General features: G+C 36.0%; 1 protein-coding gene across 4 annotated transcripts in view; it reads left to right on the forward strand.

The window, feature by feature from the left end:
• Positions 1-23614, forward strand: part of PREX2 (phosphatidylinositol-3,4,5-trisphosphate dependent Rac exchange factor 2) — a 283235-nt gene that overhangs the window by 66390 nt on the left and 193231 nt on the right. For all 4 annotated transcript variants that reach the window (XM_005563489.5, XM_045398356.3, XM_065519321.2 and 1 more), the window contains exons 5-8: positions 2763-2864; positions 6036-6197; positions 13636-13769; positions 19932-20035. In XM_005563489.5, coding sequence (XP_005563546.1) covers positions 2763-2864; positions 6036-6197; positions 13636-13769; positions 19932-20035 — 502 coding nt within the window. The remainder of the gene's footprint in view (positions 1-2762; positions 2865-6035; positions 6198-13635; positions 13770-19931; positions 20036-23614) is intronic.

The following is a 23614-nucleotide window of genomic DNA, read 5'->3' on the forward strand; positions in this document are numbered from 1 at the left end:
TTCCTAATAATATTATAGCTGTGATAGCTCTCTTACTATCTTTATATGTTATATCGTTTTCTGTTATTTTACTTACAAGCCATTTAGGATCTTTAAAATGTCTCTGGCAGATGGCATATTGTTGGGTCTGCTTTTTATCCAGTCTGACAGTCTCTGGGGTCCTCAGTTTGTTTGTTTTTAATGTAATTATCAATATGATGGTATTTACATGTGCCATTTTATTATTTTTTCCTATGTGTCTTTTTTGTTTGTTTCTTTGTTCCTCTTTTACCACCTACTTTTGTGTCAATCAAGCATTTTTTGTGTACCATTTTGATTCCTCTCAATTTTTAAACTGTATTATTAGCAGTTTTTTTGGTGATTGCTCTAGGAACTACAATATGTATCTTAACATATCAAATCTATGTTAGGTTAATACTGACCTAATTCCAGTTAAATATAGGGGAAATTTGGCTATAATATTTCCTGAATAGAAATGGAAAATGTTCCATTTCATCTCTTCTCTATTGTGCTATTATTGCCATATATATTACATTATATATGTTATAAACTTCACAATACAGTGTTACAATTATTGCTTTCTATATTTTTCTGCAGTCTTTTATATTTATGTAAATATTTACCATCTCTGGTGCTCTTATTTCTTCCTGTGTATTTGACTCTGATATTAGACTTTTCAGCCCTTAGTACTTCTTGTAAGTCATTTCTACTAGCAATGACTTTGCTCAGTCTTTTTTTTTGTTTTTGTTTTTGTTTAAATCTGCAAATGTCTTTATTTTGCCCTCAGTTCTGAAGGATAATTTTACTTGGACATAGAACTTTTTGACTGATAGATTTTTTTCTCAGTCAGCGCTTTGAATATGTCATTCTACTACCTTATGGCTTCCATTGTTTCTGATGATAAGGCATCTGCTATAATTGTATGGTTATTATACTTTATATGATGGGACATTTTTCTCTTTTTTGCTGTTCTCTAGATTTTCTCTTTGTGTTTTTCTTTCAGTAGTTCAATGATGTATTTAGGTGTGGGGATGGTTGTACATTTCTTATTTATAGTTGAGCTTTTTGAATCTATAGATTAAATTTTTCATCAAATCTGGGAAGTTTTTAGCCATTATTTTAGAAATATTTATCTGACCCTTAGTTTTCTTCTTTAGTGACTCCAATTTACACACATGTTGGTAAGCTTAATGTTTCCTCTTGATTCCTGATGCACTTTTCATTTTTCTACAATCTCCTGGGCTCAAGCAATCCTCTTACCTCAGCCTCCCAAAGTGCTGAGATTATAGGCGTGAGCCACTGTACCTGGTCAGGAAACATATTCTTTATGTATGTGTAAGGAGCTAGCTCTCCTAAGCCAGTCTAAAGTGTTAGCCAACCTGTGGGATTATGAATTGAGTTCACAATCTATACAGTACTAATACACAAGGCAATAAAAGTGGGCCAGATAGCCCTGAGTGATTTTAGGGCACTTCAGTCCAGAGGCAGGTGAGGGGATGGCTGCTGTAATTTACAGGGATGCTAACATACTGGAACGGAAACATCACTGGAAATATAACGAGATGTAGATAGTTGTATTTCATAGGATTCCTCTGGGGGAAAATACCAAATATAGTTTGAAAGAATATTTTGATAACCCGATTGCAGTAGGGAGTGAAACCCCCAAAGAGGATGCTTGTGTAAGAGTATGTGTTTGCTGCTATGTCATCTGTGGGGTCTGGGTGAAGTTACATTCATAGTGCTGATTTTGCTGACTTGGACCACAAATTGAGGCTGATATTCAGTTGCTCAGGACAGCAGAAAATTGTTCTGCTACTATCGGTCTTCCTTTTGCATCCTTTCCTGATCAACACTCAGCCTCTCCTCTCAATGAACCTGAAACAGTATTTTAAAAATTGTAGTATGAAAGTTGCTAACTTAGCTTGATATTTGAGGGGCTCTCTTCTTCCTCTGTTAGATATTTATTAAATAATTTGTCTGTTGTGGGCACTGCAGAAAGAAGGTTTGGGCAAGTTTCAAGTCTGTTTCATTGCATGTTGCTTATGAAGGTGAAGGCTTTATTTTTCAGAGTCAGTTTTCTCTTGACCACCACTTTATCATCAATGAAAGCTGCTTCAGTTTCACCCCACTCTGATTCCTGATTTTGAGATTTCGTCTTTCACCTTGCCTCTGCGGAGATCCTGTCTGACCTCCTTCTCTGACACTGGCTGCCCAGCGTCTTTGGTGCAGTGTGATAGCAAAAAATGACTCAGAGATCATTTGCTTAAAACCTGCCCTGTTTATGGAGAGGAAAACTAGAATTCTGAAATCAGCCCAAGTTGTATCACTTGTCAGTTGCAGAGCCTGAGTTAGAACCTAACTGTCTTGATACTTGCCCTTCTACAACATAATATACCTTTCTTTATAAGCAAAATCAATCTATCTATTTATGTGTCAATCATCTGTTTATCCACCACTTATCCATCCATTCATCCATCCATTCATTCATCTCACTCTCTCTTTCTCCACCTCTTTTTCCTCAGACTTCATACTCAGGGGAATATAAGTGCATTAATTTTTAAGATAGAGATTCACAACACAGTTCTGTAACTAGTATTTTTCTTTTTCTAGCTATGAGTGTTTGTGACTGAATATGCTTTTCTTAGAGAAAGAAAGTATATAAAGACATATGCTTTCACTAGTTTTCAGCATTCTATGGTAGAAAAACGTTTTGCTGCCTGAGATTTTAAAAATGTAATTAATTATGATTATTTTCACCCCAGAACTGTATGCTGCTTGGAGGACGGAAGAACACAGATGTTCCCTTGGAAGGATATTTAGTAACACCAATACAAAGAATATGCAAGTACCCTCTCATTTTGAAGGTATTTTATGTGCTACCTCGTTGTAGCCATTTCCTTGTACCTACATATTTTGCTGATGATCTTTTTAAAAAATTATTTTAAAGAGTCTAATATTCTAAAGGAAGGGCAGACCGTAAGTATTGGAAAAAAGTGGTCATTTTGTCACAAATTTATATATAGTGTAGGAAACAGATTTTTAGTGGAAAAGCCACTGAAAGAGCTTTTGGTGCTCTTTGTATAAAACACACTTAAGTTTCATTTAGAGGAAATGCATTAGCTTCAAGATAGATCCCATTAAGTTCATTATGACTAGTTTATATAGCATTTTGCAAGGCCTTTTATTTTAAATAAATCCACTGCTGGTATATTTTTGATTTCCTTAAACTTTGATGACTTTGTGATACTAATGAAATTATGGTCAAAATTCTATAATTGCATAGCCAGAATTTAAAATTATTATTAAAGGGAATAGTGTGGGTCGCATGAGACAATAAATGATAGAATGTGGAATGAGGTTGCTAAGAAAACATTGCCTCTAGAAGATGTAAAACATCCCACTAATGGTTGTAGATTTGTTGCCTCATTATAGTAACCACAATTTTTATTATGAAAAATATACTGTAAGGTGCCAACTACTTACTGCCCTTACTGCAACGGACCTATGAATAGGTCAAGACAGCAATTTTTGAAACTACATTTTTTGGAACCATAACATCAGGATAGGCAGCCTGGGCTAGTGGTTAAGCACATGAACTCTGAGTTTAAATTCCAAGTATTGTGCTTACTGGACATGTAATTGAACCTCTTAATGCCTTGGTTTTTCATTTATGAAATAGAGATGATGATGATGATGATGATAATGATGATGAAATTATAGCATAGACCTGTGGGAATGTGTGTACGTATGTATGCATGTGTATTTTGAATACATATATATGCATATATATAGGATTATATAATAATAATGATTAATTTAACTATTTTATAAAATCATTAGCATAGTATGTACGTTATAAGTATTAGCCATTTTTATTCATATCTATTTGATTCTGATTTATTTTAATATATAAATTACTACTTGGCATCTAAACTTCAAAAAATACTCAGAAATACTAGAGACATATTAACTAGTGTTTTTATTGATTTGCTTTTTAAGAAATAAATGTTGAATTTGAGCTAAAAATGTAGTTTAATACAACTCTTGTCAATTCCATAAATTGGGTATCTGTGTAAATTTTATTTGAAAATGTTTGTTCCTTATTAAAGAAATAAAAGTCTCGCGTTGCTTGCTTAAGCCATAAAAAGCCTCAGAGAGGCTGACATAGGAGTCCCCAGCTCTGCAGAGAGAGTATTGTTGCAAATGTGTCTCCTTTCTTTCTGAGAATCCCTACAGACCTCTGACTTGACTCAGTTTACCTGTGTACTCATTACTGCAGTTATTCCTGACCCTGATTTTGGAATCCCAAGGGATTTGTTTAAGAAGGGATAGGGAGATTAAAAGGTTATATCCTGACAAAGTGGTTATTCTAAATTACTCATTTCTGATTAGGGATGAACTCAAGTATTTGAACTGACCTCTCAGAAGAAAGCATCGTGGATGCATCCTTTCTTAGCCAGAAGGTCGGTTCAGAGCCCCTTCAAGCAGCGGAAGGTTGACCTCCTTTCCCTTTTCTGGTAGATTATCTCCACAAAGAAACATGAAAAACTGTTAACTCATGTAATAGATACGTTGGCGTTGATATTTGTCTGTGTTGTACCATCAGCTGAAAAATTCTGCTGGGATTTTCTTTGATTTAGGGTGTTTCATTTATTTGGAAAAAAATATTCTATGGATTAGGCTGTAGTGTTAGGAAAAGATACATTGATGTTATTTGTGGAGCTTTATTGAGTTGGTCAATCAACATTGGGTTCTTAGCAAGTAATGGCTAACAGATTGTGAGTGATGGTTTCCTCTCACTATTTCACATTATGCAAATTCATATTCAACTCCTTAGATGATTGGACCCCAAATTATGGCCTGTAGACTGACTTGACCACTTGACGTAATTTACAGGTGCCTCTACTCTTTAGAGTTTTTAAAGAAGCCTGCATGTCTCATTTATGGATTTGTGATCCAGCACAACTTTTAAACCTTGTCTTGGGAGTGATATAATATGTATTCCTCTGGTGTTAGCTCTGCAGAACAAGGTGTGAACATAACGAATTTAGGGTCCAAGTTTATGGCAGAGTTTTCAACAATAACAGAACTCAAAAGAATATAACAACTGCATATTTTCACACTGTTTGTTGAGAATTTAGAAAATTCTTTTCAAGACTTGCCTCAGGATTTCTGTAATTGTGTTAGTTACGTGATGATGGCAACTGTAGTAAGGAAACACATGACTAATTAAAAAGCAATGTGGTCCCAACTGTCTAGACAGTGGGTGAAGATGTTTAATTTTGTGCTTTTAAACAACTAACAACGGCTTTCAATATGTTTAAGAGATTAAAGATTATTCTAGTTTTGATGAGTGGGGAAAATAGAAATAAAAAGACCCTCCCAATCCCCTAAATACCAAAAACAAAAAAGGAAACTATTGAGGGGTACATGGTAGTTCATTCATCACATAGAATAAGCCTGAGTAATTGGGAAAAACAGCATAAATTGCTCCTTTAATGATGGAGTATTATAGAATTTATAAAATTATCTTGTTGTAGTAGAAGACATTATTTTAAAATTTTACTTTATGACATATTTTTATAGTTTCTCAAAAATATTAGAAAATAAGATGTTTAAATTATTTTTGAAGTTATGACATACTTAAAGATTTGTTATTCTGTTAAAGACTCTAGAAAAATGAAATTAACATATAAAGATGTGCTTCTGTTAGAACAAAAGTCAAATTATTAAAAACATAAAAATTTGTGTTCCTGGTAAGATATTTGACCATTCAAAAGGAGGAACCTAACTTAATTTTTAAAAACAAAGTAAGTTTGAGGAAAAATTAAAGTGACTGCAAAAATATGCATTTGGGTTACACTTACTCGTTGATTCAAACTTTTGTTTTTGATCTTAATCTTAGAGGAATTTGTGATGTCACTTATGGAAGTGGCTCTCACGATCTTTGCAATTTTCATTTCCTGGTCAGGATGAACCTGCTGTACCAGAAAGCTGAAGATCAAAGGGCAATTTGTTTTTTTGTGTATAAACAGGAGTTGCTGAAGCGGACTCCACGGAAACACAGTGACTATGCAGCAGTGATGGAAGCCCTCCAAGCCATGAAAGCTGTCTGTTCCAACATAAATGAGGCCAAGAGACAGATGGAGAAGTTAGAAGTTTTAGAGGAATGGCAGTCTCACATTGAAGGCTGGGAGGTACATTCACTTTGCTCGACAATCGAGCTTAAGATAGTTTAATGTTGCAGGCCTTGTGCAGAATTACTGGCGTTGGATGGAACCATAAATGGTCATTTTCTTAGATATTTCTTGAGGACTACAGTCAATTCTGAAAAGTGCTCACTTTCATCATTATTTTAAAGTATCTTTAAGGTGGTGGTTAATTGACTTAACCTTGACCGAAGAAGTTTGTGATGGAGCCAATAGATACTATGTGGGCTATAAGCTTTAATATTTTAGCATTTATGCATCGTGATGATTCTGTTCCTCTCTTAACTTTGGCCGTAAGTACATAGCCTGAATCCTGGGAGAGTGAAGAAGGGACGGAAAGTTCAGTAGGTGTGCTGTGATATTACTTTCAGTCTCTAAATTACGTGTTCACTTAACCTCTTTGTTTTGATTTCTTCATTTATAAACTGAAGGAATTGGCTATGATCTTATTTTTAAGGTTTATTCAAGATGAAAAATGTTATGACTTCCTGAGTCATTAAGGAAATTTTTTTATGCCAAAAAGAAGAGTATAGTTCAAAATCTAAAATATTTTCAGCTAATGGTAACTTTGATTCCCAGTTATTTCATGGGGTTGGAGTCCTATGTTACTTTACTACTATGCAAAGAATGAACTCAAATTCTGTCATTACGTTGCCTTAATTTAAATGAGTATAAGCTTTGGACTAGGTCAAATTTTTTCTTGTTATAAAGTAAGCAATTAAAATAACTTTTAAGTGTAGGAAAGATTGAAAATGCTCCTAGCCAAATACTGTTATCACATAAAACTAAGTGGATTGCTTTATCTTTAAGGCTTTAGATGAATTTGTTTCTTAACCTTTGATATGTTAATTTTCATTTGGACCTAAAATTATGTCCACCCAGATATGCAAAGAAACCTCGAACATTGACCTTAAGGAATTCTCCCGTTTGTCCCTTCTCTCCTATGAATCTTTTAAAATGCTAACTGGGGTTGACCTAGCTGCTTCTTTGTCTAACTCTTTCCATTTCAAGTGTCCAGAGTGCCCTCACATTCAGCATGAATGCTGCCTCTTTCAGGCGGCTAAAATGGTTGTGTGTTTTACAGTTAATTCATGATGATTATTTCTTTCCTGGGGAGCTGTTGTCCTGCTGTGATGAGAAAAATGGACTCCAGTTTGCTTTTGGAGTTCTGTTGTCACTCAAACACTGGAAGAAAAGTGGAACTTGCTTTAAATTGCAGAATTTGTCAATGAAATGTGCCAGGCCTTTTACTAAAACAAAAACTTCAGAGACTTTTTTCGGCACTCTAAGGAAATGGAATCTGTCATAATTTTGTTTCATCCTGGTGTATATCCTAAAAATTGAGTGTACTGTAGAAATGAGAGATTCCTTAAAAGTTATTGATACTGTTTACACAGTATACACCAGTTACTCAAAGGAAGAATGAATGTAGGTGGAACTATATCATATGTAGCCCACAACCGACTTCACCAGCTTTTGTGGTTTTACGACATTCTGAGAGCAAGAGAAAATGGGACACTGAGACAGGGAAAACTGGATGGAGTTAAGGAATTCTGTTGTGTATTCAGAGAAATTAGAGAAGAATGTTGCCACTTGTTAGGTATAAGAACTTGGGTAAGTTAAATAGTCCTTGTTTTTAAATTCTACAGTCAGTTCCAGGAGGCACAAAGGAGATAATATGAAAGTTGGGTTCCAAGAAAGTGATTCCAAGAAGAAGTGGCAACATAAATTCTACTTGAGTAGGATTTGACAATGATTGCGAAAGACGGCCATACAGAGATTGGGAGTTTTGGGACTTTGAGGGAGTGCAGCTTGGAGCAGGGCCCAGTCAGTGGGTTTGGCAATTTGTGATAAGAGCTCCATTGCCTGTCCCAGTCCACCACCCCATCGAGGGGGGCAACTTGATTTTCAGGCCTGGTCCCTTCTGGGGAGTTTAGGAGAAATTGCTAGTCTCATAGGACTCTCTGTAAGGACATAGAGTCACACAGGCTGAATTCAGGCCCTGGGAGGAAGCTGTAATGAGTTAAGAGCTGTCTTTGACTTGCTAATGGGGATCCTCGCTCAGCCTGCGGAAGCCTTGTGTATCTGTGGAGAGGCTACCTTAGGATTAGGACGTGGAGAAGTTCAGATGTAGTGTGGCATGACAGTTACAGAATGCAGAGTTCCCTGACGAGTTTTTGAGGTTAGGAGTCTTGGGCTCATGCTAGGAAACACCTTCTCCAGCTCCTTCCATAGGCTCCTGCAGACCACGTTCAGGGCCTCCTTAGGGAGGACACTGTTCGTTCAGTAACTAAAATTCTATTTGATGGAATCCAAGTCTGATATACCATGAATTTGCATTATTTCTATTATAGGTGTATTATTCTGTCATTTAATTATCACTGTTAATCAAATGAAAGCTTTCGTTTTAAACAATAACATCTCTTAGGCACAATGTTCCTATCTAGTATTTTGTGTTACTAAATTATTTACATTCTCGAATGTTGAATTTAGGTAAAGAAGCAATTGAAATTTATTGTTTGCAAAACATATGACAGTGAGAAAAGCATGGCTTTTGAGCAGAGTCAGTTTTTAGTCTGGACTCTAACCCTTTGTTTGGGGATGATATATAATTCCTCTCCTATATGGAGTGTGGATTATTGCAGAAGTCAAATGAAATAAGTAAAAGTGCTTTGAATACTGTAAAATGTTATGCAAATATGAGGTAGTATTTTAAAGCTTTAAACAGTTCCCCTCATTTGTCTAATATATGCATCTATCTACTGAAGGTATTACAGTACTTAGGGTTATATGGTTGTAAGCAACAGAAACTAAAAGAAAAATTAATTTAAAAGATTGGGTAGCTTGCAGAGTCAACACAAAAGCTACAGCGTCAGACCTGAGAAGGGTGTCTAGGCGGCTGAAACTGTTTGACAGTCTCATCCATGCCCTAGCTAAAATGAATAGGCTGTAATAATTTTTTCCATCTTTATATGACTACACTCAAGACTGAAGATCAAAATCCAAGATTCAAGTAATCTTGCTTGGGTGAATTTGCTAGGGGAAGGGCAGAGGAACTTGACTGCCAGCCCTCCAATTTCTTTTTGGGGAAATAACTGATTCTCCATTGTATGCGTTATAATCACATACAGTGCGTTATAATCATCTCCACAGTTGGCTGAGATGCTATACTCTTCATTGAATAGATTTAAAAAATGAAGACTATTTCACTTACCCGAGTTCTTATAACTAATAGGTGACAACATTTAGATCTGAAAATAGGCAGCTTGACTCTAAAGCTTATATTCCTTACCATGTGCTATTATATCCACTCAGATACAAATTTGGCAAATGCTTTGGATTAAGTTTGTTTTCCTGCTTGTCTTTTAAAAGTAAGTTGATTATCAAAATTAGGTTTTTGTCAGCGTTTATGTAGTAACTGCCATTACAGAAAATCTATAGTGTATGTTTTATTTGTTCATTTTTGAATTTATGCCTTTTGTTAGTATAATTTATTATATCTCAGTCATATAAGTTATGCAACATTCAGAACATTCTGCAGGATAGTCTACTGAAGGTAATTGTGGGCGATGATTAATATGCCCTGGAAGGGAAGTTTATTAGCTGTTTAATCAGAGTCACTGATTCATTTCATAGAACAGGACCATTCTCTGTCTGTGTGTTGGTTGATTGATTATGTTGTAATGATAACTGTAGCCTTTGGAGCTATACTGAAGTATTTTGACAAGGGAGTATCAATAAACATTACGTTGTCAGTAATTCAGCTTTAAGTCCTTGATATGCCTGTTTGGAATTGATCTCTCAAATCTGGAAAACAGTATTATGATAAAAGATAAGAGAAGGAATTATTAATATATGAAGGTGTTGGGATAAATGAGATTCAAGATAAATATTGTGTTTTAGAAAGTAAAGAGACACAGAAAGAAATTGGACATTTCTTTATTACCTTTTTACATGGAAAAATACAGTGTTACAGGACCATTTAAAAATTACTTCTTGTTGGTTTTGGAATCTGTTTGCTGCTTCCATTTGATTGAGTTTGTGCCTGACAGTGTATTGACTTCAGGTCATGTTTCTTGTTATTTCATGGATGTGAGTCTTCCAGAGCTTAGTGCTGGTACTTGTTTCTTTTTGTCCTCTGTACGAGGTGATTTGGCAGATACAAATTCATCTTCTACCTTGAGATAGAATTGATTTATATATAGTCTTTGTTATTTGAGGATAAGTGGTTCTGGAAAAAGATGACTGAAAATGAATCCAGGTTAAAAGAGGCACAAAATTTCAATGAAGTGTAAGGGGGGAAGGTTTGATGGGACTTTATCTTAGTAAAATGAAAATTTATATTATTTGTTTTATATGTCACAGAAATCAGGTTATAATTTTAGTTAATAGTTTTAACCTCAAAAAGAGCAAATCAAATGCTGAGTCTTTTTTGGGGTGTGTCAATCATTTTATGATAAGACAATATAATATTCTTTATGTTTGTTTTCACAGTATTTTTTTAAAGATTTATCTTTGTAAGAATGTTCAAATGCTTCATCAATGTTTTTAAGAGACTCCTTTGATATCAGAACTGTTCTCTTATGAAGCACATTCTAGTTGTCGGTCTTGTCAATTTTCTTTTCTTCCACTGTGAATGGATCTAGCTCTGTTAGATCTTTGTCTGCTGATGCATTGTATACGAGTGGGGACATTTCAAGGCCTCCTGTCATCTTTCATCTTTTCCAAGATTGTAGTTTCTCTCCGCAGTCAGTTCATACATATCTGTGGTTAAACAGTTCTTAATGATTTTTGCCGGCCATTATCCTAGAGATAATGCACAAATTTAAGTCATGGGAAATCAAAGGCACAGTGGGCATGCTTTAGAGTTTCAAAGATAAATGCAGGATAAAGGAAAATGCTGTGAGCTGCTGTGTTAGGATGATATTTTTAGACAAATCTGCACATTTTGACATAGAATCATTTAGTACATTAACAATTCTCAGGGAATTATTTAATTACTCAAGGAAGATATTTCATGCCATGATGGTAGATTACTATGGTAGAAGATGGTGAAAGGTGATATTGCACTAATTCTTGAAGCCTGCTTTAAGTGTTAAAGGTACATCATCTCAGTGACAGAAACATCTCAGTCAGATTCAGTAAAACACAATCTGACCGAAGTTATATGTATATTGTGAGATGCACTTTGCGGCATAACCATGAATTCTAGAAGCTATCAATGGTTGTGCTTGTCCTTATTTACTAAAAATGTGATTAGTAATTGACTAAACTGATGATTTGGGTTGCTTATATAAAGAAATGTTGACCTTAAAGAGGTCAGTCAATCTTACTCTGTTTTTTGATCAGGAATGGGGAACTGATGGGGACTTTTAGTAATGCCTTAGATAGAATAGGTCTGTATATTAGCAAGGGGCTTGAGAGTTTCTTGTATCAATATGGACGGGTGATTCAAAAAGTCAAACTAACGTACAGGATGGAGGAAAAAGACCTAGAGGTTTGATTGATTGTAGCATCACTTTGAATCAGTTGTAAGATAACAATGTCATTATAGTTAGTTCAATTTTATATAAAATACTCCTTACATTTATTAAGAAAGATAATTATCAACAAGTCAGGAAATGCTTTGTTAAGAATGCACCTACTAATATCTGCATATGTTAATTTGAGGTACTCGGGAGATTTATTTAATGTGAAAATTAAGATGATATCTGCAGTAACCCTTTCATAATGTAACAGCTTATCATCCAGGGTTGGCCTATACGGGTCATCATAAGAAATGGTCTAAGGGAGAGCTATTCTGTACACTTTGTGAAATTGCTGTAAATTAAAACCACTTTGCTTAATGAACACATGATAAAGTACATGAAATTTTGTAACTTTTTTTTTTTTGCCAAATCTTCACTTGTATATCCACTTTCAGGATGAAAAGAAATAATAAAGGAACAGCCGGGTGTGGTGGCTTATGCCTGTAATCCCAGCACTTTGGGAGGCCAAGGCGGGCAGATCACCTGAGGTCGGGAGTTCGAGACCCGCCTGACCAACATGGAGAAACCCTGTCTCTACTAAAAATACAGCATTAACCGGGCATGGTGGTATGCCTGTAATCCTGGCTACTTGGGAGGCTGAGGCAGGAGAATTGCTTGAACCCAGGAGGCGGAGGTTGCAGTGAGCTGAGATTGCACCATTGCACTCCAGCCTGGGCAACAAGAGCGAAACTCTGTCTCAAAAAAAAAAAAAAAAAAAAAAGAAATAATAAAGGAAAATGTCTAAAATTTGCAATATAAAGATAATCAAATTAATATTTAAAAACTCTCTTAATTAATTCCCCATTTTGAAAGTTTGATTTGTCATTGTAGGAGTTAGTTGTTATTTTAATTTAAATTTTTATAATTAACCAGAGAAACTATTATCAGTGATTATTGTGGAAATATGAAATTTAAAATTAATGTTCTAAATTTTAAATATGAAACATTAAAAATAGAAACATTGAGTTACACAAAAATTAGAAATTTACTCCCGATTTAAAGAATCTTGATATAGTTGAAACTTAAAGTCTCTTGCAGAGCACATATATAGATCTTTATGGAAAATGTCCTTTTTCTTTTTTTTTTTGGTCCAACTCAGTGCATTGGTTATGATAGATTAGGTTGTAGAAACAAATAGACTATAATATTTATAATGGCTCGAAATAGACATTTCTGTGCATCTCCCACCACAGTCCGATGCTCATGTCCAACTCAGGGGACAGCTTTCCTCTGTTGATGATTCAGGGGGCCAGGCTCCTTCCATCTTGTGGCTCCTCTTCACTTCTAGTGGCCAGTGCTTGTGTTAAGAATTGCTTTTGTCACTAGTCGTGTAATCTTGATGGGCATGCTATAAACACTTATTTAGTTAGCTAATGTGCCTTTGCCAACTTCTAATAAATAGGGTGAAAGGCTCTGTGGAAAGTTGCTCCCTTTAAATATTTTTTTCTCTTTTTATTTCTTTTCTCCATCCTAGGGGTGGATATATAAATTGAGACCTGCTAAACATGTAGACAATTTCATGTACTTTGTGCCTATGGAGCCCCTTTTTCCCACATACTGGGGAAAAAGAGGAAAAAAAGACAGATAAATTCTAATTGTTAACATTATGAATTAATTTGAAGTCATCTCCTTTCAACATGACATAGGTGACATGTAGTCTATATGCTTGTGTATGTACACAACCTGGAAGGAGACACAGAAGGAGACTGATCGGGGGAAACGAAGGGGTTAGGGGCTCTCCAATCAGTATATAACTCTCTCTACTGTTTGTTTGCACTTTAGCCTGTGCATAGATTGCTTCTTAAAATAAAAATAACTATAATTGTAAGTAGAAAAATAATTATATACAGAAGTGTCAACCAAGTAAGCAGACATTAATTGCATTTCTCCTGACTTAGGGGTCCAACATCACTGACACCTGCACTGAAATGCTAATGTGTGGAGTCTTACTGAAAATTTCTTCTGGAAATATTCAAGAACGGGTGTTTTTTCTTTTTGATAACCTTTTGGTGTACTGCAAAAGAAAACACAGGTAAGATCCTAAGCAGGTCACACTTCAGAAGTGGTCACAGTTTCTACCTTTCCCTCTGGGGGTCATCCAGCTCAGTTTCTACCTTTCTCTCTGTGCTTCCCAGAACCCATCGTCCATCAGTGCCTTTCTTCACATTTGTTCAGTCTGCTCTCTGATTGTTCGCTTCACCTTCTTGTAAAATCTAACTGAAATGTCACTGTCATCTGATGATGCTGGGTCCTCAGAGCCCTCTTGAGGAGAGGTGCAGTTTGTTTCTATCCCACATATCTCACGCCCTGGAGGAGTGGCTGGTGTGTCTTCCTTGCTTCCTAATCCTGTTTCTCAATCATTTCCCCCTCTTCCTTCAATAATCTCAGCACATGTGAAGTTCATGCCATGAGTCTTTCCTCTCCACTACCTTTCCCTCATCTCCCCTTTATAGAACACGTAATATCTCACTGTCACACATGAATTTAGTGATTTCTCTAGCTCTTGCATCATTTTCTTTCTAACCTACTCCTGTTGCCATTTTGGAGGTGTTCAAAACTCACGTGGATGATCTGTCCAGAATTTGGGACCTGAAAGCCCACTGTCTCTTCGCCTGCAATGAGCCTTTCTGCCATTACACCTGAGTCTCCTGTCCTAGGGCCATACTTTTACCTTGTCAATACCAACAGTCATAAAATTGAAATCTTCATTTCAGGCATTCTACTCTGAATATCATCCCCCATCCTCCTAGCTCTCTTCCTCTGGTATTGTCACTTCAGCTCTTCTGACTCCAAACATTGCCGAAGATCTCCTATCTCAAATTTTAAAAGTCCTATATCTTGTGTCGCACTGTCACCCTTCACAGCAGACTTCCTTGCAGGAGTTTTATGTTGTCACTTTTTCTGCTCTCTCACTTGTTATTTGGCATGAGCAACATTCAGCAAGGTCTTTGTTCACTCTCCTCCACTGAGCTACTCCCATCAGAATCACCGTAAGAAGCACTGCTGTGCTTCTTATTCCAGTGGTCACTTTTCTGCTCTTTGAGGTTTTGCTTGTTTTTGTAGCAGCATGTAGCTTAGCTGAGCAATCCTACCTTCCCAAAGCACTCTCTTCTCTTTAATGTTATTATATCCCACTCTCTTGGCTGGATATTGGAGTGCTGTGGGGCTCTGCATTTGACTCCTTTTCCCTCTTCATATTCATAGACTTTTCCCAGCTGATTTTATCCATTCCCATCACTCATGTCCCACATCTGTGTCAGTTGCTCTCAAATCTCTATACTTAGCCCAGCAATCTCAACTGCTACAGCCTGCCTGTTGTGATGGCCACGAGGAGTCTCAACCACAACATGGAAGAAATGGGATTCTGGATTCCCCTTCCTAAAGTTACTCCTCTCCTAGCTTTCCCTCTCTATTGTTTTCTCAATTCCAAAAATTATGAGTTAGCCTTGGTTCCTGTTTTTCCCTCAACATTCCACATCCAATCCATTAGAAAATCTTCCTGCATCTGCATTGAAAACATACAAACATCTCTCCACATCTTTCCATCATCATTACTACTATGCTCCAGGCCACCAGGATCCCCCTTTGGTGACAACAGTTGTCTCCTAACTGACCCACCATATCTTTCCTTACGCATCCACAATTTGTGCTCTCCACAGAAACCAGAGCACCTTTTATAAAACAAATCAGATCATGTTGTCACCATGCTCAAAGCCCTCATTGGCTTCCTAGAATAAAGTTCTTTTTTTGTTGTTTGTTTTGTTTGACAGGGTCTTGCTCTGTTGCCCAGGCAGGATAGAGTGCAATGGTATGTTCATAGCTCTGTACAACCTTGAACTTCTGGGCTCAAGCAGTTTTCCTGCCTCAGGCTCCCAAGTAATTGGCACTATAGGCACATACCACCACACCCAGCTAATTTTGTTTTTCAGTAGAGACAAGGTCTCACTGTGTTTCCCAGGCTGGTCTCGAACTCCTGGCCACAACAATCCTCCCATCTCAGCCTCCCAAAGTGCTGGGACTACAGGCATAAGTTACCATGCTTGGCCTCACCTAGACTCAAATTCACACTCCTTACCCTAGTTTACAAAATTCTGCCTGGTCCAGCTCCTGCCTGTCTCTCACATCATCACGTCCCATTTCTCCAAACACAATACCTCACTCCTTCCTTTAGCCTTCTCTTTCTCCCATTCCTTGATTATGCCACATGTGCTCACTTATTAGGGCCTTTGTACTGGCTGTTTCCTTTCCCAGTGTGCCCTGTCCTTTGAGTTTTCCATGGCCAGATTCTTTGTGGCTTTCAGATCTCACTTAAAAATCACTCCCTCTGAAGTGTCTTCCCTGACCATCCCATCTAATGTGGCCTCCCAGTCACTATCAATATCGGGAAAGTACTTGTCACTTGCTATTTCCTTCATTATTAGTTTGTTTACTTCCTGCCACCTTTACTAGATTAGACTGCAAGGTCCATGAGAACAGGGGCCTTATTGCTCCTTCAATACAATTTCTCTGGAAATTGGAGCAGACCTGTGATAGACAGCTGAGAAACACAGAATCAATGAATGAGTGAATGAAACTCAAACTAGTCCCCTGTAGAGCTTAGCCATCATTAATGTAAATAATTTGTGTATTAAAGTTATTGATATAATGCTATTTGTTTTAAAGCATGAATACACTTTTTTCTTGAGAATGTTCTTTATGGGATGTTTTCTTAAACTCTTGGGAAAATTTTTTTGCATGTTGGTTAAGCAAAACAGTAGAGTGACATTTAATTGAAAAGTTTCCTGAGCCTTTATGTGCTTCACCCTAACCATATATAGGACACATTTGTTTTAGTGAAATGGTACCAATAGGTTCATTCAATTTAAAGGTAAAGCAGTAGTTGAAAGTACAGGATTTTAAATGACTATTTATTCCAGGTTCAGAATTTAGAAAACTATAGTCAAATATTTTCTGGTAGAGTGAGAATTAGAGACACAAAACCGACTGATCTGTAAGACAGACTTAAGGGAGAGTTATTCTTCATCTCTGATAATGAGTCTTCTTAAATCAGTCATCAAGATGCCCAGAGCAAGTTAGCAAACATTTGGTAGCTATGATGATGATATATGGTAGTTCTGCCATGTGAGTTTTAGTATTAGAATTCCCTAGTAAGAGACATTAATTCAAAAACGCAATTAGATAAGCTGAGAAAACGTAGGAATACAACATGTATCTTTATGAGAGGGAACAGACTAGGATTAGAGCCCCAAAATAATTAAATTGTTGACATCTCTATTCTGATGAGTTTTTTAAAATTCCTTTTTACCAATGTGAAAATGAATCTTTTATTATGTTCTTCTAAGTTCTCTGTGTTTGATAGCAAGATTGAGATTGATAGAAATTGACTTTTGGAAGATGTAGAAGAGGCTGTTATTTTACTTGTGTGTTACTCATTAAGAAACTGTAATGTGAATCAAGGTGTTTTAGTGCAATTCTCCGTTTGAGAATGAAATCGTTTTTCATTAAAATTGATCCCATCTTTATCTATGCCTGCTATCAAGACCCAAATCTTTTACGAAATTAACATTAGTGGACAAATCATGATATTATGTGGTCTTATGACTGGAATTGCTAAGTACATTAAACATGGGAAAAGTTTAACAAATTAAAATCCTGCTATTTAGCAAATGCACTTAATGAATGTATTATGTGGACCAAATACATAGTGGTTAAAAATGGAAATAACAAAATAGTTCATCATGTCCATTCCCTTCCAGGACTGGAGAACCTGTTTGAACAAACCATCTGTTCCCTTCACTTAGAATGCTTCACTCCCTTATGAACTTTACCGCAGCATATACTTTCTAAGATGTAGGGATCTTTCAGAAAATATGAGTAAAGGGAACCTTTTACAAACTTCCATAATGTTGTAATTATATGAAGTAGGGACCTGATGAATTTAACTCTAGAATTATGTTCTTTAAATAGCAGAGTGCCAGATTAGGCATCCTTGCTCTGGATATTTCTAATATTATTAATCTCAGTAGAAACTAGTTTTAAAAAATTATGATATACTATTTGATATGTATAACATGATATTGCTTAGTTTGGCTTGTTTGTGAGTTTTAAAAGATAGTATCATAGTGGTTTTAGTTTTTTGCAATTTATAATTTGTATTCAGTATAGTTTCTAAAAATGTATATCCATTTTGTGTGTAGCAAAAATTTCTTCATGTTACCTGCTGCATAATATTTTATTAGTTAAAGGTATCACAATTTAATTATTCATCCTCTTATCAATGGGCTTTAGGGTTGTCCCCAGTTTTTCTGCTATTGTATACATTCTTGTATATGTGTCCTGGTGACCACTACAACACATAATTAGGAATTAAATAATAGAATCAAGACATTTAAATTTGCAATATTATAATATGCAGCATAATTATTTTCAAACTATAGGCTTTTCAGTCTTTAAACTTCAATAGAGCCATTTTCTGAAGAAATCAAAATCTGTTTGAGCTAAGAATTATAGAATTGATCAAACACTTACTGGAATTTTATACTGAGTCTTAATATCTGCAGCCCAAGAGAAATATACAAAGCCCATACAGAGTTCACAGTAAGATCATAAAAAATTGATATGTTGAAAATAGAACTAAGTGATGGATTCTTATATATAATCCATGATTATTTTGCCTGTGACTAAAACTGTTAAGGATATTAAGTCTTTTCAGTATGATTGGTTTTAAGTTAGTTTACCAACTTATAAGAAATTCTGTTTTTCAAAACACCATGATATTATTTTCCAGCTGGAAATAATACCTGCATATTAGTTACCTGTGTATTAGTCTGATCTGCATTCCCCTCTATAGTCAACCTCCTGTGAGGCCAATTTTCATAGCTACCTGGGATGAATTCCTAATTTAGAGCATCGATTTATGCCTATTAATGAAGAACATTTAGAGGTTGTTTTCAAAATGAACGTGAGGAGTGCAAGGTGATGAAGGTCTGGGGACAAACTGTCCAGTCAGGCTAATTAATCGATTTGCTTAGTTTTCTTTAGTAGAGATGATGGATTACTAAGTTTTGATGAGGCTTGAAGACAGCTAAGTCAGGAATATGCAATTTTTTCCAAGGAAAGAGCCCGGAGAGTGTGATAGCATCTGGAGACACGTCCCTGTGCCCACCCTGTCCACACCGGGATAGGTATCTAACTGCACGGGAGAGGAAGAGGGGGCATTGCAGTTTGTGTACACCTACATCTTAACTTGTGCTACGTGTGTCTACATAACACAACACATTAATAATTATTTGACTATATTAAATTATTAGCCAGATTTTGTCACTGAGTCCAATTGAATAGTCTAGGTCAATGGAAATCTCTTGAGTGACTAGGTATTTTTTAATCTCCTTGAATCATTTCTTAGAATTTTTCCTGTTTTTAATGAAAGAGAAACATTGAAAAAATATTTTTTCCTGTGTGCTTAATGATTCAAATACAAACATATATAACTTCCTAATTCATTGTTAGAAATGGTCGTCTGTAAACTGGGTTTTTGACTTTGTGTTATATACTTTTTAAGATTAAAAGCTGGCACTAGATGTAATATATACATAGTTTTGAAATGTTTTGGGTGTTTTAGAAATAAATAAGGCCTTTTTGAAGGATTGCAAAGGTATTAAGAGACTTGTTCAACAAGTATACAGTGATTATATTGTAACACTATGATAGGAGAAATATTTTTATAGCTGGATATCACTGAGCTTAAGAACCTCCAGCACAGCCAATTCTTTGAAGACGGATCATAAGTACTAACTGGAAATTACCCACTAGTTACTGAAAAATGAGTCATGAAGGTGAAAGAAACTCAAGTGAAATTTTAAAATGACCAGTTGTTAGTGTCTGTCAGAGTCTGACTGGGCACTGCTGATGTCTTATATTGAGCAAAACACATACTCACTCTCCCACCTGTATACTATCCTTAGCTTAAAACTTGAATTTATTTTTAAAAATTAATATGCAAGTTGCATACTTCATTAAAGCAACCAGTGCTATTATGAGAGGGAGGACAAATGTAAAGATCTCCAGGAGTCTAATGTTTGATATTGTCAATTGAACTGGTGTCTTTTTTCAAAGAATTGCTTAAAATATATTGTTTTGACATTGTTTTACATTGTTTAGTAACAAAGTCTTTCTGATTTAATTCCATCTTAAGACGATTGAAGAACAGCAAGGCATCTACAGATGGACATCGGTACCTTTTTCGTGGCCGGATCAACACGGAGGTGATGGAAGTGGAGAATGTGGATGATGGCACTGGTAAGTGATCTGTGGATTTTAAATAGGATGCCAATGGTAAGTAGTAAATTCCTTTGTAAGACAGATTTCTCACTTGGATAATTCACTTGCCGTGTATTAGAACTTAGAAATACTTTGTTAGGTAAAGTTGTTGGGTAGAGGAAAGAGAAAGGTGAGATAAGGGAGGGGAGGACTACTGTGAAAGTAGAAAATTATATATAGCCAAAACACACTAACATGAAACATAGATACAGAGAAATAGCCGAGTAGTGTCCCATGGCATTCATGGGACTGGAACAGAGAGCACTGTGCAGAAAATAGTTAATAAATGAATTTTCTTTAGTTATGCTATTTTATAAGCATAAGAATGATGTTTTGTTCCTATAATATATTCGCTGTAGAATATAGCAAACTCTAGATTTGTCTTAGCTATGTAGTTGTTATTCATACAGACAGGTTGTCAATTTGCTTGTAAGCAAATTGTGGATGGAGGTGGTTTGTGTAATTTTAAATGCTTGTTTTAAATATCTTATTACTCAAAGGTAGTAACTTTTTGCTTTATAGATTTGAAAGTATGGGGTTTTATAAGCTAATTTATGAAATCATGATTAGTCACAAACATTAAGTAAAATAAAGTTAAAATAAATTATACTTTCCATTTGAAAAAAAAAGTCTCTAAAATAAATTCACTTAGTAAAGTGAATTCCATTTTCCCCCAATGATTTTAGTTAGAATTTTAAAAATATGCTTTTAGGAGAAAAGACAAGATGAAATGCAATATATTAACTGTTGCTAAATGTCTTTTGCTTTCATATAAATAAATACTTTGGTTATATTCGTTATACATATGGGATTGGGACACAGATAAACTCCCTCCACCTCTCACATACTTTCATTGTCACTCTGGGGTCCCAGAGGGGAGAAGGATATTTATAATCTGTCAGAAGCACAGAATTTCAAATGCTCACCTGTAGGCAATTTCTCAATACTGTTGTTAGCATCTGAATAAATTGTCAAGTACTTACAATGATGAACTGTGATTGCTGTAGATAAGGGGAAAAAGGAATGCAATGAGCAAAACTCAGGTGGTGCCTGAGACTGAACACTCAGCTTCGGAGCCATGCTATTGTGCTCATCCAGTAGAGAGGTTCCTCAGTGGCTAACTGTGGGGTGGTGTGAAGTTGCCAGGCAGTTGGCACAGATAGATGTCCCAATTCAAATCCGTTTCTATGCCACAGACTGTAATGCAGTTGCAGATACTCCCATGCTAACATATGGGACCTAGTTGGCTATCTTTCCATAGCAGGATGTACACATTATTTTTTACAAGGTAGCAGTAATTTATTCCGTGCTTTCTAAGAAGACTATATAGTGACATTTAGAAAAGTTATCTGTCTAACATGCTAAGAATTATCTTGCCTCTGTAACCTTAATGTTCAAGAGACTCCCCAAATGTCCAACTTTGAACCTGAGTTGGGAGGAAGTCAGATAGTAAAAGAAGAACACTACGAACTTCTACTCTGTTCTTTATTGGACCTGATTACCCATAATGGGACCACCTCCCCACTGTTGCTTAGGCACTTCCTTTATTTTCTTCTACTCTTAGGCTTTCCCATGGGCATAGAGCCCCTGGCCTTATTTCCGGAGAGATTGAATATCCACCCCTTATGTCCCACTTTCTCCCTTCACCCCCTGGGATGTGAGTGCCACTCTTAGTGCCATCTGCATTGGTGGTCTGACTGAGTTGTGATAGTGATTACTATGATTACTGTGCTTTTGGGCAACTGGAGAACTAGATAAAGAGATGTAAGAGCCCAGGACCTTTGGAGGCATGGCCATAAAATGCTGTCTTCCAGTGTATCTGGGGCGGATGGTAAGAGAGTGAGATCCTGTGAAGGGTGACTTGAATTGCACAAATGGTCCTTGGATTCAATTCCACCAAAAAGTTCTGTTGATGCTAGTTAGATCCAGCCTACAGGTCCCCAGTTTCTGAGGGCAAAAGCATTGTGGAATACAGGGCCTAAGACCTTGTTGTGTTTGAATTAGAAGAAAGACACGACATTGCAGGATATTTAGTTGTCATGTTAGTTGTCCGATGGAACCTCTTGACACAAATTCGCAGGCTTGATTTTCTTTAAAATAAGATGAAGACATTTATTAGACTTTGTATTATTCAACTGGGGCTTTCCTCCTCTTTACTTTTTCTTCAATATATATAAGCAACATGTAGCAGGAATTTGGCTGTACCTGGTCGCTACAAGGTCACTTAAATAATTTTCAGGCTGCAACTGGATACCATACCCTAGTTTCCTGCAAGGAAAATTTAGTTTTCTCATGGATATATCCACTAGGTTTCTGGGGGGTCTCAGACCTGGAAATTGAATAATAGAAATTTTGAAGAGGAATAGGATCTTAATGATCAATTAATGTACCCCATTAACATTTCAGATAATAGAAATGAGGCCAGGTTTAAGAACTAACTGCCCATGTTTACCAAGCTGACTAGAACAGAGCTGGGGATAGAGTTAAGTTTGCTGGGTTTCCATGTACATGCTTTGTAACATAGAGAGGGACCAAGTGGAGAGCAGTGAGGGAACAAGGCATCAGCCTACAGAGATTGAGTTTGGTAGCACCCAGAAATGATCTGGGTGCTGCATGAACTTTCTCCCTTTGTTGTTTCTTTGGTCATTTCCAGCATAGAATCTTCATTTCTTTTTTGATGAGCTCAGGTTTTAAGTCTGCTGTATTTTTTACTTTACGCATGAAGCTCTGACGCAGATGGATCTCAGCAGAGCTGATTAATGTCCTTACTCCAAGTACCCCCCATACTTGGCCCCTGGATAAGTTAAATGAGGGATAAACAGATGCTATCAGGCTTATCTGTCATTGCCAAAAGAAAAATACAAACACCTATACCATATTTAGTTATAAATAATAAAATGGATGAATTGATGTGTGTGTATATATATACACATATATACACACACACACACACACACACACACACATATATATATATATATATATTTTTTAAGCATGCTTAGAACTTTTTTTCCTTTTCTTAAATTGAGATGGGGTGGTGGTGAGGAGTCTCATTATCTTGCCCTGGCTGGGCTTGAACTCATGATTCTCTCAACTCAGCCTCAGTAGCTGGGACTACAGGCATGCACCACTGTACCTAGCACTTAGAACTTGTGATGGAAAATGGAATGGAAAAGTTTTTCTTCCATTTGAATTATACAAATACTGAGTATTTTTGTATACTGTGTGTATAATAAAATAGTTTTCTAAGGAAGGAGCTCTATCAGATGACTAATTGCATTGATATAGCTCAAAACTTGCAGAAAAATTAATTGTACTTGGGATGAGACTAAAGTTTTCAGCCAACATGTAAACATCTTGAATCTTTTGATAAATAATATTATTGTAATTTTATTCATAATACTTAATGACTTAGTTTATATCATAGTTATATCTTAGTATAGAAAGAAATTTAAATGATAGTATAATGTGCAAAAGTGCAAAAATTTGTATATATATTTATTTAAGTCTTTCCATGTTATTCATTAATTCCTATATTCAAGGCAGATGTTGACCCTT

This window comes from Macaca fascicularis, chromosome 8 (assembly GCF_037993035.2).
Source record: "Macaca fascicularis isolate 582-1 chromosome 8, T2T-MFA8v1.1".
Lineage (NCBI taxonomy): Eukaryota > Metazoa > Chordata > Mammalia > Primates > Cercopithecidae > Macaca > Macaca fascicularis.